We start from the raw sequence: 20,670 nt of genomic DNA on the forward strand, positions 1-20,670 counted from the left end.
GACACTAAGAAAATATACTTTTTAAACTAACCAAAGAGTAGCATCAAGTTATAAAAATGTTTTAAGAGTCACAAAAGTGTTATACTAAAAGAAAATTAAATTATTTATCTACCTATGGGCAAAATATCTTTGATCATGTTTTAATGTCAAACCCAAGCATTTGGAAAGTTCACGTGGAAGTTATAAAGTAAGTTCATTAAGTAAATAAGCTACATTGTTGAAACAAATTTTGTAACAAATCGTATAATTCTAACAATTGAGAACAAATCAACAATTAAAAATATTATCCTGCGAAGTAGATAGGAGTAGTCTATACCGTAAAGTTATTTGTGTTGTGGTCTATGTTATTTATATTTATTGTATTTATATTTTACAAGTGTGTTATGGATTTCATGATTTTCCTACAATCACGTTATGGAATTTACTAAGTGTCTCCTCCAACACGTTAAGATGGTTAGGTTGAATTTCGAGTCAGAACTGAGTCAAGCACTGCAGATTTGAAAATAATTCGGGTAAAGAATTCAGAGTCGGCTTAACTCAGTCTAACTCAGCGGTGTCGGTAGAATAGGAATGATTCAGATGATTCGATTCATAAATTGAGTTGGCAAAGTATTAGACTCACCCCATCACTAATTGGAACAATTACGAGTACTAAATTTACGTCATTCACAATATCTTCTTATCTTCAGCACATTAATTTGTAAATAGGTTTACAAAGTTATCATTTTACATTTCATTAAATGTATCCAATTTTATGCCACCCAAACCCGCTACATTGTCAGATACGTGGAACTATGACCCAAACTGTTTAATGTGTTACAGCTGTCCCATGGCTTGGCTTCCTCCTTCAATGACCTACGGAGAACCGGATCTTAGCAGGCCTTTCCCGGACTGCTGCCCTAAAGTGGAACACGTCCTGCCACCCAAATATGAACCCGTTGGAACTACAAGTAAGTTGTTAAGTTATTAATTAACTAATATAAATCAAATCAAATTTATTTCAGAATTTACGAGCAAATATAGTACTTTATATACACGAAATTAGTCCCACATGGGCCACAGAGGCTTGTGCGTGGTGACGAGTCTATTTATTGTTGCTGTACACAGTGGTATTATAATAGTTAACATATTAATAATAATAAACCGTTTTTATATTGTTAAAACAGTTACTATACATCAAACTTAAAATAAAAATAGACAACTGTAATTTGTTGGCCACAGACCTCATAAATTATGCCACTATACTGAAGAGTCTAATTTTATTTTGATATACAATCATAAAAAATAAATAATGTATGTTATTTGCTCATGGAATTGAACATAATTAATAACTAACGTTAATTAAAGTTAAATTTAGGTTATTAGAGGTGTTTAAAACAAATCGGAGATAGGAGACGAAAAAGCCTAAGACGGCCATAGCAAAACAGTAGAACAGTTTGTTATGTGTAATAATGTAAGTTAGTCCAGTAAACAGTTGTGATCATATATATTCAGGAGCGGCTTTAGGTTAGGGCGTGGTTGGGCGACAGTCCAGGGGCGCCGGACGAAAAGGGGTTTCTTAGCGTTTTTTTCGTGTGTAATTGAATTGCAGTTAGGGGGCGCCGAAGAAATCTCGCCCAGGGCGCTATTAATTCTAATACCGGCACTGTATATATTAGTCTAGTATATAGATGAGAGCAGCGACTCAGCGTGTTCAGCGCCGACCTCCAATAAACAGTTCATGTTCTATAGCACCATAACTGTATCTATATATATAAAAATGAAACTGTTCGTGTGTAACAGCATCACTCACAAACGGCTGGACGGATTCGCCTAATTTTTTTTTTAATTTGTTCGTCTTGATCTGTAGAAGGTTATAGGATACTTTTTATCCCTTTCTCGATTCAGGATTCCGCCCCACTGGTTACAGAAATACCCGTAAGAAATGCATTGCAGCAAACATATGTTATTAAGTGAAAGAGTCTTTTCAAATTTTTAATCAGCTGTTCTTTGTAAACATATATAATGCGACAAAAAATATATTTATATATAATTTAATTACTACAATTATAGTTTTAAAGCATAGTAATATATATAAATGAATGTTTGTGGGTTTCTCCTTTATAGACTCAGAAAACTATTGGACCGATCACTATGAAAATTTGTATTTATTTGTATTTTTCTATGTAGAAGGTTTATATGCAATGCCCATTGATGTAACTCACCACCAGGCTGTACTGCAAGATATAAAAGTTATCAAAGCGCCTGCACATTATAAACTGCAATTACGACACAGTTACGTATATTAAATAGCCAAACACTATTTGAAGGCAAAGAAATATACGGGCAAAGCTTAAGAGACGCGTACGAAGCCGCGGGAAACAGCTAGTAATTAACTAAAATAAGGTGTCTTACCTTGTCAAAACTCTCCGAAAGTTGTAAGTTCCACTGAATCTTTCCATCTCCAGGTAGTGAAAAAGAGTTAAAAGTGGTTTTCAAAAGCTATAAGACACATTCACGAAAGCGACAAAATAAATAAGGTTATACGACAAACAAACGGGGATCTTCTGCGAATACACGATCACGAACAAGCGGACAGTGTAGACAGATCGAATTGTGCAGCTGCTACCTACCTCACTCCCGTTCCTTGAACATTCTGTCCAGGTGTGGTTTATCAGCTGATGATAAGATAAACTGTCCGAGATTATTGATAAAAGTAGAATGCGGAGTAAACAGAAGTTTCTAGTTAAAAATAATACAGTTTGATTTAAGTTGTTTTAAAATGTTTATAAATTTCATACTCTTCAAGACTTACAGCCTTTCTTGCATTTATGTCAAATTTCTGAACTGATAATAATTCCACCCCTCACCCCTCCCATATTGTGACTGTTGTCTATAAGATAGTTCCAATAATATTTCAAATTAAAGAGTAGCTAATCAAATTCTGAAACAACATTATTATTTACAATGTGTATGAAAGAAAGTGCTTACGTACGTGTAAAATTCCCACTACAATCGTGTCCTTGCCTATCCGTATATACCTCTGTGTGATAGTGATATGCAACAGTAAGGTCAAAGTGATTTGAATCTCGTTGCATGGCTTCCTTTTGGTCCAACGAAGGATTTTATTGAGCTTGAGGCCGTAAGCAGGCTACTCTACCTGCCTGTCTACTCACCTGTATGACAACTCTTGATATAATATCCTATAAACAATTGGAACTTGGTACTTAGGTTCCTCTTAGTCCAATTGGAACCCCTACTAATATTTGGGCCATAATTTCAGATGGACAGTTCGGCCGTTTTTGCAATTACTGTAAGAGGTCGTAGGAACTTGAAGCTGCGTATATTTGTTCCTATTGGTACACAAAATAACCCTTTTGTGGTCATAAGGTAAAAGACATCCATCTGTCTGTCCGTTCTATCAACTACCAATAGTAAACCACCAATCCTTAGAATCTACGTCTAACATGCTGCAAATGCCATAGATGAATTTGATTTTTCATAAAAATGAAAAAATACATATTCACGTACAACTAAAAAGTTACTACGGTCAAAAAGTGTCAACTGTTAGAAATCATTTCCTGTCACATTTATTTACGGTTTCATAGTTGAGTTTGCGCTGTATCCACAACAAAGAAAATATATACATACGCAAGTCTAGGAAAGCAATTTAGATAAAAAAAGGCCCTACTTCTGGTCTAAATTGTGTTGTAGCTATAGTTGTTTTTGATTGTTTACCCCGATCATGAAAATACTCGTATATGTGTACGTAAACTTACAGGTACTATTTTTGAAGCCAAGCGTTTGCTTCCTTCGATTCTGCTCCGCTTCGGGTATGAATGGAATATGAAAAGTCCTTCAAACTAAGTTCTTTCCACACTTAAAAATAATCGCTTATAATAAGTTTTGCGTGATTGAAGTCTTGATATTTTTCGGACTTCAGTCTGGGAAAGAAAGTCTCACTGGTCCATGTTTGTGTTCACCTCGCTGTTTATTCTTAAAGCACTCTAACAATGCCATACGCACACTCAAGGCATCTATCGAGTTACGGTTTCCCTTGTGTGCAAACATTCACAGCTTTGTTAATTAAGATGGGTTTAATAAAATAAATGTAATAGTATCTTGTAAACCAATGTTTCTGCCTCTTGGGATAACTTAAGCAGAAATTGTCAATATCAGTTTAAATTTGGATAATTTTTAGTTAATATTATTATTATTTTTCAGAACTCTAAAATATTTCAGAATTTTCTTTTTCGATTTTTCTTCATAAAGACATTTCTCGAACTTAGATTCGAAAATTAACTAGATCCGTACAGCTATTTCCGAGATTAGCGTTTATAAACACATTTTCATTTTTATCCATAAGAAGATAATAATTAATATCTTAAATATTATGCATGTTTATTTACATCAATATGTCGGGTATAATGTTAATGTGTAGTACATATAACCATTAATATAGTATTTACGAGTGATGCAAGATTTTAAGATCAGGTTTGGAATTTTACTAACGACAATTATTATAAATGATAACGAAACAAAATTGTAAAACTAGCAAATAAAATTCAATTATCTCCTCCTATTGTTTTCTATAACTTTAAATTGTGCACGAACTTCGAACACTTTTCTGAGCAAACAAAGTTGTCAGGATTCCACGAAAGTGTTTGCCTGTAAGAACACTCATCTTTTCCAACTGTGATTGGAAATTTTGAGTTTAGCGTTTTAGAATAATGTGCATGTGTTCAACTCAATCAACTATTCTTAGTTACTTACAGCATATTACTCCTACTATAAAACTGCGCCTAAGATATATTATATACTCTTAACTTGTGTAGTTATAGTACTGAAGTAAATATTTTGGTAACATGTTCTTTTAATAATATGTTCATTTTACCCAAAAACTTTTAGCAACAAAGGCATCCGTATATGTTACATGTAATTTGGAATCAATAAAGTAATACAACCTTCTAGAAGGTTAATAGTTTAATTCCCGAGTAATTACTGTAGGTTGTCATTTTGACTTCGTATGTTAGATTTATATAATGCTTTCTAAATATATTGGATTAATAACTTTTCAATTTATGGAGGGAGAGCTTTGAGTTATAAACCATGAAATAGTAAAAACTTTTTCAACCATGCTCTCTTTATATGTACTAATATTACACAAGTGCCTGTGTAATAAAACAAAAGTTTTCAAAATCAAATATATATGATTAGTGTTTCCTGGAGCAATTCAAGCAAATATCATTATAAAAATATATTGTTAATTTACCATTGTACCGTAATAGATTGCTTCGAGGAAGCACACAGTAAGTTATGGGTGAGATGCAAAAGAATAACAATCAATCAGCTGATTTCAAAGTATCTAATTGTGTAACTACGCAAAGAAATGACATATTTATACTGATCACATAGAACGTATCTAAAATTGCGATTAAATTTGGTTTCATTTCTCAAACATATAATGTTTTCGGGTAAAAATATATTTTGTAAAATTCTCCACGATTCGTTGTAAATAAGGTGTTTAATAATGAATCAATGGAATTCTCATACCACATCAAAATAAAATGTTATGATAAATTCGTTTAAATTGTAAAAGTATTAAATCCTATGTAAGCAAGGAATTTTAGTACGTTTTAGAAAACTATAGAATGAATCTCATTTCAATTACACACGTATTTAGTAAAAGGATAAAAATTGTCTTGTAAAAATAAAATATCTGTTTTGACAAGACTCTTTTACTTCAGTAATACACTATTTAAAGTATGTTTTCCGTATTGAGTGAATCTGAACTTCTTTTCTTTACGAGTTATTTGTGCCTTTGATTTCTTACAACAATGAGTTAAAATAAACAACTGCCTGTTTTTTGTAACTCAACAACCGTTGAGGTCACTCGTGTGATTAAATTATTTTTTAATATTAAAAAAGTAGTAAAATCTTTATATGTCTTCAATTTTGCTTACTACCTGATTTTTATCATTTTACAAAATACAAGTCTGGTTATATAATATAAATTGTGATAATATGAAACGCTTCTGATGCACACAAGCTGTTCAATATAAACAAATGTGTTGTAATACATTAAATTTAAGAATTTGACAACTTGTGTAAATTCCATATTCAATTATAACGAGATGTGGATGACCACATGTAATTTATATTATCAAGAATCAAGAATCTTTATTTCCAAAGTACATTACAATCATTTGTTCACACAAAAATTCCATAAAAAAGTAGATAAAAGTACAATGGATAGGCGCACCTCTGAGCTATTAGCTGAGTCGAGGTTGCCATCACTAATTAATTTAAGGCAGATGGGCCTGGCAGCTCCTCTTTCCGAGTAAAATATACATTATTAGAGTAATGAATAAACCATACCAATATTTAAAACAAGCACATAATTAAGTTTTATTTCATAATGAAATGAAATACATTACTTTACGAAAACAAATAAAAATAATGAAATTACTAAATAAATTCACATACCTACACACACACACACACACACACACACACACACACACACACACACACACACACACACACACACACACACACACACACACACACACACACATACACATACATATATACACATACATACATACAAATACACACATATAAACATAAATTTACAAACACATACATTACTCAAACATATATACATACATACAAACACACTACAAAGATACTTAGCCACAATAGATAAAGATGTAACCATTACACACTCATACAATAAAAAAAGTCTTTGACAAAATATCTAATTTATGAGTCGCTCTACATCAATAATTGAAAAAAGCCAGCATTTCAAACTTCGTATGAACGTACCCAATGTTTTCGGCGAGGACATAGCGAAAGGTAAGCTTCGGAGCTATGAATGTATAAAAACGCTTGTGAAATTCTAATTTAGGAAAAGGGATAGTTACTCGGTTTAAAATTTGTAGCCTAATCGAGTGAACATTTACATTTCCCAGTGTGTGGCCGCCTCTTGAGAAAAATATCCTGAGTACCCTATAAATGTACAAATATCTAAGCGGAAGTATTCCAAGCTGAATATAAAGAGGAAAAGAAGAATCACTCCGATTAGCTCTGACAATAACCCTAATGATCTTGTTTTGATTTATAATAATAGGTCGAATAACAGAATAATAGGCCCCTCCCCAACATGAAATACCATATTGCAATTTAGAGTTAATTATAGAATAGTAAGTAGTTTTCAAGATAGATATTGGACATAAATACCGAAAAAAATAAAACTTCCTCAACGAAGTGTTTAAATAGTTTTTCTCATTCAAAATGTGTTACCACCAACTACACCTTTTACCCAGAATAACCACCAGATACTTTATTTGTTCCACCCTCTCAATTTTAACACAATTCTTACATGGATTTCTCTCGAGAATTAAGCATTGCTTGCATTTAAAAAGATATCCCGTTGTATGGCTTTTCTATTTCTTGGAGAAAAATTCATAAACTTGGTCTTTACGCTCAAGACCATCCTATTTCTAGCAAACCACATTTTCAATTTGTCAAGGTCTTCTTGCATTACGCTATACAGTATTTGGTTATTTATAGAGGAATAGAAAAGGGCAGTGTCATCTGCAAAACAAGTTAAGGAACCCTTAAATTTCCATTACACAAGCTATTAATATAGACCAAAAATAGTATTGGGCCCAAAACAGACCCTTGTGGCACTCCAAATTTAATCGGGAGAGTTGAACTGACGGAGTCCAGAAATTTTACACATTGAGATCGGTTTGTTAGATAGCTCTTAAACCATTCATAAGGGATACCTCTAACTCCAGCTGCTACCCAAATATAGTCTAGTAAAATTTTGTGATCCACGGCATGAAATGCCTTAGTTATATCAATAAATATTCCACTGACAAATTTACCACTGTTAATTCCTTCATAAACGTCTGATCAGAACTTTAAGAGAGCATCTTCAGTAGATTTTCTGCCCATAAACCCAAATTTATTTGCACAAAAAAATGTATTAGAATCTAAAAACTGAACCAACCTGACTTTCATAATATTTTCCATTATTTTAGAGACAACAGATAAAAGTAAAATCGGTCGATAGTTATTGAGATCTTTATTGGAACGTTCTTTGTGAAGTGGGGCAACTAGTGCAGTTTTTAAATAGATAGGAAAGATACCAGTTACGAAACTAAGGTTAATTAGAAATGCCAACACAGGAGACAAGAAATGACCCATTTTTTCATTACATGCGCTGAAATACCATCAATACCAGGAGACTTGCTAGACTTTAAACTGTTAATAACAACTAGAACTTCTTCAAAACTATTAGGATAGCAAAAAAATGAATTATCCGAATATTTAGCACGAAAACATTGGGTGTACATATGATAATCAAAGCCATCAAAACTGTCAGAGTCATTCATTAGGTTTTCAACTGCATTAACAAAAAAAGATTAAACTCATTGGTGACAGCTTGACAATCTGAGATAAGTTCTTCAGGCCTGGATAGAAAATAAACACCTGGAATGCGATGTTTCTTCTTTAGCGAACCAAGCATTTTATTAATTGTTTCCCATTGCTTCCTGATATCAAATTTATTTTCTTCAAAAATATTCTGGTAATAATACTTTTTGTTCGAAAATATCTTTTTTCAACTATTTCCTATAATTTTGAAAAAAACGTTGAAATTTTGGGTCGTTCAATCTTTTTTTTATTTTTTATACAGTGAGTTACTAAACCGCTGACGTTTGCAAAGATCAATAGTCATCCAAGCCCTTAACAAACTTATATTTAGAGGTGATTTTGACTTTATACATTGAATATGTCGTTCACAGCCTGTCTCAATACATCAGCAAACAATGAAAACGATACATTGGTATTTCTTTCTTCACAAATAACTGACCAGTTGTACGTGCTAAGAAAACTTGTCGTTTTGACCAAATCTGTTTTATTTTTAAATTCAGGAGAAAGAGTATCTTTCTTTTTTGACAAATTTGGAAATAAAATATTACAAACTACCGCTCAGCGTCTGACTCATAACTGTGTTATTTAATGGTATAAAATATCATAAAACAAGGAGTTCGTGACTAGGGTTTTTTCTAGTGTGATAACTAAAACCGTATATAGCCGAAGAAAAATGTATACATTTAATTTATGTATTTAGAACTATGCACTTTATTGCTTGTATACTATTTTTAACTACCAATGATACTTACTTTACACAATTTTTATTCTGTACTTGCCAGTTTTCAGTTTGCACCCAGCATTATTTTTATGGACCTAATACTCTACTAAGTCTCCTTGTATTATATACAGTTTCAGTAAGAATCGCAAAGTCTTACAAGGTCTGCATGATTTCTCATTATATTTTACCATAAGTTCAAAGCATTATCTTTATGGATCTTATACTCTATTAAGCTTCCTTGTATTAAATACAGTTTCAGTAAGAATCGCAAAGTCTAACAAGGTCTGCATGATTTCTCATTAGAGTTTACCATAAGTTCAAAGCATTATCTTTATGGATCTTATACTCTATTAAGCTTCCTTGTATTATATACAGTTTCAGTAAGAATCGCAAAGTCTTACAAGGTCTGCATGATTTCTCATTAGAGTTTACCATAAGTTCAAAGCATTATCTTTATGGATCTTATACTCTATTAAGCTTCCTTGTATTATATACAGTTTCAGTAAGATTCGCAAAGTCTTACAAGGTCTGCATGATTTCTCATTAGCGTTTACCATAAGTTCAAAGCATTATCTTTATGGATCTTATACTCTATTAAGCTTCCTTGTATTAAATACAGTTTCAGTAAGAATCGCAAAGTCTAACAAGGTCTGCATGATTTCTCATTAGAGTTTACCATAAGTTCAAAGCATTATCTTTACGGATCTTATACTCTATTAAGCTTCCTTGTATTATATACAGTTTCAGTAAGAATCGCAAAGTCTTACAAGGTCTGCATGATTTCTCATTAGAGTTTACCATAAGTTCAAAGCATTATCTTTATGGATCTTATACTCTATTAAGCTTCCTTGTATTATATACAGTTTCAGTAAGATTCGCAAAGTCTTACAAGGTCTGCATGATTTCTCATTAGCGTTTACCATAAGTTCAAAGCATTATCTTTATGGATCTTATACTCTATTAAGCTTCCTTGTATTATATACAGTTTCAGTAAGAATCGCGAAGTCTTACAAGGTCTGCATGATTTCTCATTAGAGTTTACCATAAGTTCAAAGCATTATCTTTATGGAACTAATACTCTACTACACCTCCTTGTATTATAAACAGTTTCAGTAAGAATCGTAAAGTCTTACAAGGTCTGCATGCTCTCTCATTACAGTTTCCCTTAATTTCAAAGCATTATCTTTATGTAACTAATACTCTACTACACCTCCTTGTATTATAAACAGTTTCAGTAAGATTCGCAAAGTCTTACAAGGTCTGCATGATTTCTCATTAGAGTTTACCATAAGTTCAAAGCATTATCTTTATGGAACTAATACTCTACTACACCTCCTTGTATTATATACAGTTTCAGTAAGAATCGCAAAGTCTTACAAGGTCTGCATGCTCTCTCATTACAGTTTCCCATAATTTCAAAGCATTATCTTTATGGAACTAATACTCTACTACACCTCCTTGTATTATATACAGTTTCAGTAAGAATCGCAAAGTCTTACAAGGTCTGCATGCTCTCTCATTACAGTTTCCCATAATTTCAAAGCATTATCTTTATGGAACTAATACTCTACTACACCTCCTTGTATTATATACAGTTTCAGTAAGAATCGCAAAGTCTTACAAGGTCTGCATGCTCTCTCATTACAGTTTCCCATAATTTCAAAGCATTATCTTTATGGAACTAATACTCTACTATACCTCCTTGTATTATATACAGTTTCAGTAAGAATCTCAAAGTCTGAAAGCCTTACAAAGTCTGCATGCTCTATCATTAGAGTTTCCAATAAGTTCAAACCATTATGTTTGAAGACGTAATTAATAGTCTATTAAGCCTCCTTGTATTAGATACAGTTTCAGTAAGAATCTCAGTCTCAAAGCTTAACCAAGTCTGCACCCTGTTTTGTTACAGTTTCTCCAATGTGCTTCCACGAAGGCAAGCAGTACTGTGCGGGGGATCAAGTTGAAGTAGACGGTCATTGTGGATATTACGAGTGCGAAGGGAACAACGAGTGGGTAGAAATCAAGTAAGTATATTGAAGCACCTTCGATAATAATGTATTTCGTGTACCCTAACTTAAACATTGCGTGATAGAACTAACATTGTGCAATGTTACATTATCCTTGAATCACGAACACAACATCATTGAATATAAACTGTCTTATTCTGTTTCTTGTTTTACTAGTTACACCTTCATGAATTTTAGATCACACCCTATACTTGATCAGGTGAATTCGTAATAATTAATTTGAATTGTAAACTAATTTAAAATTAAGAGAAAGGGTACAACAATCAAATGCTTAGTAATTGCTTTAAGAAAGATCTCACAAAAGCACTCCGAGCTAGTGTGGCATAAACTTTGTGGGGCTATCATAATTTTTTAGTTTTACATACATTTATTTGATTTCATTTAGGATAATCTTCAGTACCTGTTTTGGAATCATTTACAGTCAGGTATTAACAGAAATCTCAAAAATCCGAAGATCATCGTATGAATGAATTGTGATTAAGATAATAGCTTTCATAATACGCCATGATCTTTATTTTTCTAAAATGACACTATTTAAGCCTTCAAATATTAAATTAGAAGACCAACTACACTACCAAAAGTCATTTAAAAACTTTGTTGATAAAGCCAAAAATATAAACCACAAAAACAACAATACAATAACAACAACAAAACAAAAACAATCAAACAAAGACCAACAGAACAACTACAAACAAGCAACAGAACAACAAAACAACTGCAATGAAACAATAATAACAAACAACAATAATAATGACAAAAATGATAATGATTGTTGTTATGACAATGTTGTTGTTGTCATTTAACAATTAAATATGACAGAAAGTTCATATAAATGATGATTTACAATATGGTCTTAAACCGTTGAACTAACCGATGTTTACCATTAGTCTCGCAGCCACTGTTATCTCGTTTAGGAGTGGTTATAGGCCACTCGTCAGTTGTCACTGGTTGGTTGTCGCGTGCAGAGACGCATTACGTGTATTCTTTAATTCAGACTATAATAATTAGTATTCGTCTCATCAAGTGTATGTTTTGAAAATATTGTGTATGGATTTGACGCACTATATGGTATAACTATATGGTATAATATAACTTCGCATGGTATAATGAATTTATATGATTTGCTAGCTTCTAGACTATTCATTAGGTTAGTTATTCAATTGAAGAAGAGATCAGAATGCAGGTGTATAAAAATATAATATTACTGTTTTTTCACTCAACAATTAAATAAAAATAAATCTAAATGGTTAAAAAAAGAGCTAATTGTTATAAAAATCAATTAATCTTTTACCATGTCTGGTTTTTAAATTAGTATGAAGATGCCCACAAATCTTCATCAGTGTCGCAATGCTTTTTTCAATGCTAGAGTTTAAGTTCGTTTGTAATATGTTAGTTAGAGAGGCAGTTAAGCTTAATTCCTTTTCTCCAAAGAGAGCTAAAACAAACTTAAGAATGGAATTTACCAAAAATTACGGGTTTTTTAAATAATACCCATAACCCATAAGAATGTTGACGGTTATATACTTTATCAAAGTCAGTTCAGAAAGTAATGCTTTTGCCAAAATATTAAGGAAAACAACATCATACTTACTAAACAAAGTAAAATTGGTAAACAATTTCCATTCAGATTATTTTCATGGTAGGTTGCTAGTAACACATGTTAAAAGAGAATTACTCATTTGATCACATATCATCCATTTGTTTTATAAAATACCTATTTACTGAATTATATTATTTACTAGAATTACAATTTTGCTTCAGATGTCATGAGGTGTCCGTCCCCGATGGATGGACTCTTAGTCCCGAAGATCTCAGTGAATCATTCCCTCGTTGCTGTCCAAAGGCAGTTCCAATGCGTCATGAAAACAGTTGGTGGAGAGGGTGTGATTGGTGGAAGAAAAATGGATACGGGGATAGTGAAGAATCAAGTGAAGAAGATCATAGCGGTCATGATGACGATGATGACGACGACGATGATGATGACGACGATAGTGATGACGATGATGACGATAGTGATGAAGACAAATGCGAGGATTATGATTATAAAAATGACAATTATGGGGGCAATAACATTTTCGTAAAGATTTTCAGCTTTTTAAATATTTAAGAAGTATTGGTGAAACATTATATATGTATTTTGAACGTTGATAGTTTATTTTATTAATCTACATTTTTTTCATGACCATATTGGAAATAAGAGTGTATACAGAGTATTTAAATAATCTTAGAGCGCTGAGAAATTCATCCCGCAACAGAGATAATTAAAATTAATGTTTAAATACAATGCAAAAGTCGAATGTGTGTTTATTGCATCATGAAAGTTGCGTGATGAGCTACTTCACTGTGATTCTTTCAATAAATTATGGTTTTAAAAGATATTTACATTAATTTTTCGAATAATTAAAATAAATACTGATATCAAACAAGTACTTCATCAGTATGAATCACATAATGTAAATAAATCTAATGTTTTTGATTGCATTTTTTGTAAATATTCATATTTTTGTCATTCCTTTTCAAATATTCAAGGTTATAAGGTCAAAAGGGGTATAACATTTATTTTAATTAGAATAATCATAAATAATAACTTGTGGAATCCAAAGAAATAGTATTTTGATTATATTTTACTACAATACTAATGTTATTATGAAATCTGAGGCAATACATCGTGTAAACTGTCAAAACTATAAATGTTTAAAACGTAAGTAAACCGGACCTTTTGATCATAGGGTCCATTTACTTACTATATCAACTTCAATTGTAAAACTATATAGGGTTCTGCACATAAAGCAGCTAAGGCGGGAAGGACTGATTCGATGTGAATGTTGAGTTTAGCTCCAGTTTACCTTCATCTTACTTGCAGCATCTGAAATATGATGCTGTTGCAGACAAGACTCATGAAATCTTGAGTTATGTTCGTTTGAAGGGGTCCAAAAATAGTCTGTGACGAAGAATGAAAACGTTCAAAACGAACCTCCCGCATAGTTTCGACATCAAAGACACTCAGACTGCAAAAGTAGTAGAATCTAGGTGGAGGTATTCTCATTCTCTCATCAGGTGCACAATTGCATAACCTCATATATATATGAGGTTATGTTTATGTATATACATATATATATGAGGCTGGCCTGTTTAAGCCACAAAGAGATCCAAGACAGTATACTATTTTTAATCTGCCACCTATTGAAAAATACCAAAACAATTTCTTGACAAAAAACTATTTTTTACCTTCATAAACTGAATTCTTTTAAACTTATTTTTTCCTCTTTATAATTTTTCTTGATATCTCATCGTATATGTAAAACTTGGCAGTAACGTGTAAAGTCGCATATTTAAAGTTATTTTTAACCTGAGTTATTGGGTGAAACTTTTACTACATGGATACAAATAACGCCATAATATCAACATAAATGGTTTAACTTTTACTCCGAATATTCTGCACTTTTATTTAAGCGTTTGACTAGTGCGCTATTCAATTTATGATTTTTTTTGCTTTTTCACTTTTAACGCTGGATTTATTTAAGACATATCAGTTATTGGTGTGGATAAATATAATTCTCTCACTTTTTTAAATAGATAATTCCAGTTGTTTGGCTTTCTGAGTTAGTGAAAGTAGCTAATATTTTTCGATTTCTATAACCACGTGTTATTTTCAATATCAAATTACTTATAATTAATTCCAAAAGAAGTTCATAACTGTCGTTAATTTTTATTTAATTATTGTCAAGTTTATTAAGTTTTAAAGGATGTACCCAATAAAGCTCTTGAGTGGATGATATAAATTAGTTTCAGTGGATTAGTTTAAAACAACTTTGATGAAGTGGCATTGTTTCCTGCGGCCAGAGACCCGGAGCCCTGGAGATAGCCAAGTTTGCAGGTAGCTACAAGTCCCAGCTTGTTCTCATTACCATGACAAGACTCACTGTTGAATCTGTGTTGTTACTCAGTAACATTTCCACATCAATTACAACTAAAACTCCCTGAGCACATTCCATTTTAATAAAGTTTATACAAATAGTGCTTTCGTTTACTTGGCTCAAAAACACCACTTGTTATATACTTGGCTCAACATTATTCAAAATTTGTTTACTTCGCTCAAAAGTAATCCTCACTTGTTTTTACTTGGTTTAAAAGTAACCACCTCTTGTTGTTTACTTGACTCAAAAGTAATCACCACTTGTTGTTTACTTGGCTCAAAAGTAATCCTCACTTGTTGTTTACTTGGCTCAAAAGTAATCACAACTTGTTGTTTACTTGGCTCAAAAGTAATCCTCACTTGTTGTTTACTTGGCTCAAAAGTAATCATCACTTGTTGTTTACTTGGCTCAAAAGTAATCCTCACTTGTTGTTTACTTGGCTCAAAAGTAATCATCACTTGTTGTTTACTTGGCTCAAAAGTAATCATCACTTGTTGTTTACTTGGCTCAAAAGTAATCCTCACTTGTTGTTTACTTGGCTGAAAAGTAATCCTTACTTGTTGTTTACTTGGCCAAAAGTAAACCTAACTTTTTGTTTACTTGGCTCAGATTCAATAACCACTTCGGAATGGTACTGAATCCCAAAAACATCGATTTTTTGTCAAACATTACTCTTCATGTTATTGCTGTTATCGTTAGAGTCCTGTTTTAATAAAGGAAAGTGAAGAATGCCAATTAATTATGTTGTTACTTCCTGAACAATTAATTCCCGCTTAGTAAATGTTACTAAATAAGTAAAATTATATATGCTACTTTCTTACAAGACTAAAATAAAACGTTGGGTCATAACTATAACAAAGTGAATGCAAGTACATTTTCTTGATAAATTGTATTCGTATGAGACGTTATGAACGCCATTTAAACTACTTATCCAGCTATAAAATTAAAAAGCAGCCGGTTTTCTTTTGTTTCGTGTTAATACCTACCCAATAGTATTATTATTACAGTGCTAACTTTGTACCGAAATACCTAGGTCTATACAAGTCAGGAACAATATTTATTGCGCATTAAACTCCTGTTTGCTTGACGCTTATGTAGTTTCAAGATTAATCTAGCTCAATATTTAGTACTATATTTTTATCATTAAAATATTAGTTACACTACATCAAACTTTGCCTTGTCAAGAACTACTAACTTTGTAATTCTACAGTTTTGAGTAGAAATTTACTGGATATTTATTAATCATTTTGGACTAAAGCGTTTCTTTTTCTCACGCTTCCTGCTGGCCTGATAATATAAAGTAGTCTGGCTAGTCTTTTACTTAATAAATTTGAAATATAACTATTGAAATTATGATATTACTTACGAAAATAAAGTTTCTAAATAATTGAGATTTTTTATATAATTAGGCCACTAATTATAAAGCTAAATACTTAATTTCAACTCAATACAACAATCCATTCTTTAATTAAATATAATTAAGCATAAAATATGAAATTGCGGCTATTTGGGTAATTAATGAGTTTTAGAAAATGTTTCGTTTTGGATTGTTTTTTAGATCAGGAATAATAACTGAAAATATTGGTAGAGAGTTCTGGGACACCCTGTATAATGCAGATAAACAATCCCGGAATTATCAAATAATTTAAAATTTAATATACGAGACCTTTTAGTGGTGATAGCATATTTTTGATGTTGAAAAACTTTGTGCATCGAATTCTTTGACACATGTGGATTACCTTTTACTGCAATAAATATAATGGTACGTATACAAAATGAAGATATTTTGTTTTAGATATTTTACAGAATTAAAGAAGCGTTATAACAAAAACAATATATTTGCTAAAATTTAAAACTATGAATAACCTTTAATTTATGTCTAGCAATGTGATTGTAAAACCTGATTTCCTGTAATATAATCACAATTTAAGAAATAAACAGAAACGATGAATCAGCTGTAACAATTGAGGGCTGTTATTGTGTGCGTACTTTCCAGTGTGCGTTTTATACAGTTATGGTATTAATATATACAAAAATAAGGAACAAAAAGAACAAAAGAAGGGAAAGAATCGGGTTCAAACATTCTAGGAGTCCAGTCCAGGCGTTGTCATTGCACAGGATGCAAGTCCCGAGCACAATTCACGAGTACGTGAATCACAATCACACATCACACTAGCACAAGCTAAAGTGGGATACTGCTGGATCGATTCCAACCCTCGAAACGTTGTATTATACCTTTTGTAACATGTAACGATGGCAAATGTTCAAAATCCTGTTATCCTTTCGAATATTAAATAAAGGGTCAATAACAAACTTTAAGCAAAGAGTTTAGCATTGATATAATTGTACGTCCAGTGATAATTCATAAATCTTTCGTTGGTGTATTCCTAACATTAGGCCTTCAATAATCTTAGTAATGTTTAGTAAGTCCTGATAAAGTATAAATAATGGGACAGTTAAATTTTATAAAACCATTCTGAGTGAAATATTCAATGTATGTATAAAAACTTATCATTTTGTTGCTGTAGCTCATCAATATTGAAATGTTAAGTGATAAGAAGGCTGAATGCAAACAACCACTGCAACTCGGTTATTCTAATCCTGGTCAGAGGTCCTTATGTGCCATTGTTGAGAGAAGAGTAGCGAAACGGGTGCTCTTATCTGTATTGTATTGTATTGTATTGTGATGTGGTATGCTGGGCTTCCCTTAGGTGGCTTTATACACTCTGGATATCAGCCAAACAACAATACACCAAGCCCAACCCACTCTAGAGTAGAAGAGCTCTCATTTTAAAACTCCTTCTTGGATAAACAAGATCAAAACTGAAGTCGTTTATACAGGGTGTTAATTAAGTCTTAGGACAACTGTATAACTTTTAAACGACAAGAGATGTCATAACAAAATTTTGCAACCGTTATTGGTAATGTTACGCTATTTGTCTGTGTACATAGTAATCGGATATAACTTTTGGAGGACGGCCATTCGGAATTAAAAAGAATATCTTTAATGTCAGCCTATGTTGAGTTGTACATAATTTTATAGATTTGGAGGTTAATATTAAAGAGTTTCTTATTACCTACAGGCCGCGGCCCAATGCAAAATTCAGTTATGATATATCTTATTGCATAAAAGTCTTCCTAATACCTAATTTTCACCCTGAATATTATTTGCAACTATTTTATCAAAGTGGTTGACATAGATTCCTGACAGAGCAAGTTTGATATAAGCCTTACTCTTTGAAGCGCTTTTGTAATTTCTTTACATAAATAAGATTATGAATAATATGTTATTTACTATTCTAAACTAAAATCAAACTTTATAAAATCATCATATACGTCTATAACATGAGAAAATGCATGTAACTTTAAACATTTTAAAAATTAAGAGAATAAGCAAATAGTATTTTACGAAGCTAAAATAATAGCCTATGTAACTCTTTGAAATAGAATACAAACAAACAAGTAAGAACTTTTTTTAAACATCAGGATAATATAATTTTTAGAAATCTAGGCTGGGATATGATAGAAATTTAGAGTTGCGAGTTTATGACGTTTAAAGCTGTATGTCACCCAAATATGGTTATTAGAATTAACCTAGGTCTGCTATGTTGCTGCATATGTTAAAAGTAATGTTTGACTTAAATGGTAGTGTTGAAGAATACATCTTATCTCTATGTTTTTAAGACGTAAACGAATACGAATTGTTACTATTAACTGTTTTTATAGTTATGATAACGGTAAATGTACAATTATAAGGTTTTCAATTATTATTTCCATGAAACTGTGAAACCTGAGTTCCTGAGAAAAATTAACTAAATTATTGGGATTATTATGAAAATCAGGCAAAATTTCAGATTCTTGAGGGTTATAATAAATGATAATGATGATAGAAGTTAAAAACTTTTCTGCCATTTAGTTTTACCTAATTGATGTCACATTATTTGTATTAACGGGATGCCCTTCAACCTTCATTACACGTGCGAAAGTTTCTATAGCTGACCTTAAGCTTCATAGTAATTATTCCTACAAGTAGCTAAGATGCTAGGCCAAGCAATTATCTAGAGATTCCAGCTTTGGAGCTACTTGCTGAGCGGTCTAAGGCATCGGAATTTGGATCTAAGTTAGAGATAGGGTATGTTTGGATCCTGTCAGTGACCTTTGAACTTTTTATAAGTGATGCGGACCTTGAATCCTACTAACTTTCCCAGTTGTTCTCTCTGATGAGATCCTCACCAGGCCCGGCCCATGAGGATGACCAGAATAAGATTAACATGTACCGGTTTATCCTTAATATATCTCAGCATGAACTCTATCCTATTGAACGACAAAACCGCTCTCCAATAGGCAATATACTGTGACAAGATGATATTGATCTCATCACTAACAAAGAGAGCCACACCACCCATAATAAGCGTAATATTCTCAACTTTGGTGCACTTTAACGACGTGCAGAACTCTCATCACCTTGCAGGCAGTTACCATCGGAGTGTCAAATGCAACTTTATGCTCTTAGACCCCCGTTATGGGGTAAAAAACCACTGATATCGTTCACAATGGACGTCGGCAAAAGATACAGCCACCGTCAGGTTTGCATCGTCATGAGATTTGATGAAGCTGCAATCGATTGCTTAGTGCAAACTTTGAAATATGAAATGTGAATGGCAGTTTTCAACACATGACAAGCATCTCGGCAGTGAATATCCAGTTATCACCTTCCTATTCCCACGTTAATTCTTTTCTCTTTTAGATGCTGCTCAATAAACGGAACGTAATCTTGACCGAAACTGTCAGGGAAATCACTTCAGGCAGTTACGGCCTCTCAGGAGGACACCTGTGAAGTTCTCTTTTTCCACCTTCTAACGACAATTCTACCCACCACTTGTGAAGTTCATGACCTCTTAAAGGGCAAAAATAGAGCTTAATACTCTGCCATCAATGGTACAGGAGAACTATTTTTTTATTTATTTATTTTTTTTATTTATTTATTTATTTTTTTTTTTTTTTAAGGAGAAGCCGATCTCCTTTTATGCCTTATTCTGCCCGTCCTCATGGGCCACTGGCCTGTGCGAGAATCTTATCAAACAGAATAAGGAGGAGAGTCGATACAGTACAAGGTCGATGGCACTGATAAAAAGTGCAAAGGTCACAAACAGGATTCGAACCTGCGCTATCTCTAGCTCAGACTCAAGTCCAACGTCTTAGACCACTCGGCCATCGGCACTTTCTTACAATCTGGTCACATTACTTAGAAATTCATTTTACATATCTGTTTGCATCCTTGTAAAAGCTTTTGGACTCATCCATATTGTCAATACATCAGTGTCTTTTTTGTGGGTTAGCAGAGATATCACACTTTTGGTCAGCGTGGTTCATCAGTCTAAGAATTTTTGTAAAATTATCCAAAACACCGCTTATCTTTTTGCCAATCAAGGACATTTAAGTATATCAGCAGAACGAGAATTAATGTTAAGATAATTGTTAAGGATGCATCTAGAGATTAAGGACCTCCATAGTGATTGGGCAATGAAGAATGATGATATCTGCAGTTTCACGTGATGATCTACAATAGCAACCACCCCCA

General features: G+C 32.5%; 1 protein-coding gene across 1 annotated transcript in view; it reads left to right on the forward strand.

Annotated features, from left to right (window-relative positions):
- Window positions 1-13,653, forward strand: part of LOC124359011 — a 46,487-nt gene extending 32,834 nt beyond the window's left edge. The window contains exons 17-19 of the mRNA XM_046811342.1: window positions 823-950; window positions 11,055-11,169; window positions 12,934-13,653. Of these exons, the coding sequence (XP_046667298.1) occupies window positions 823-950; window positions 11,055-11,169; window positions 12,934-13,279 (589 nt within the window). The 3' untranslated portion in view covers window positions 13,280-13,653. The remainder of the gene's footprint in view (window positions 1-822; window positions 951-11,054; window positions 11,170-12,933) is intronic.
- The last annotated feature ends 7,017 nt before the right edge of the window (window positions 13,654-20,670 follow it).

Source organism: Homalodisca vitripennis, chromosome 4, assembly GCF_021130785.1.
Source record: "Homalodisca vitripennis isolate AUS2020 chromosome 4, UT_GWSS_2.1, whole genome shotgun sequence".
NCBI lineage: Eukaryota > Metazoa > Arthropoda > Insecta > Hemiptera > Cicadellidae > Homalodisca > Homalodisca vitripennis.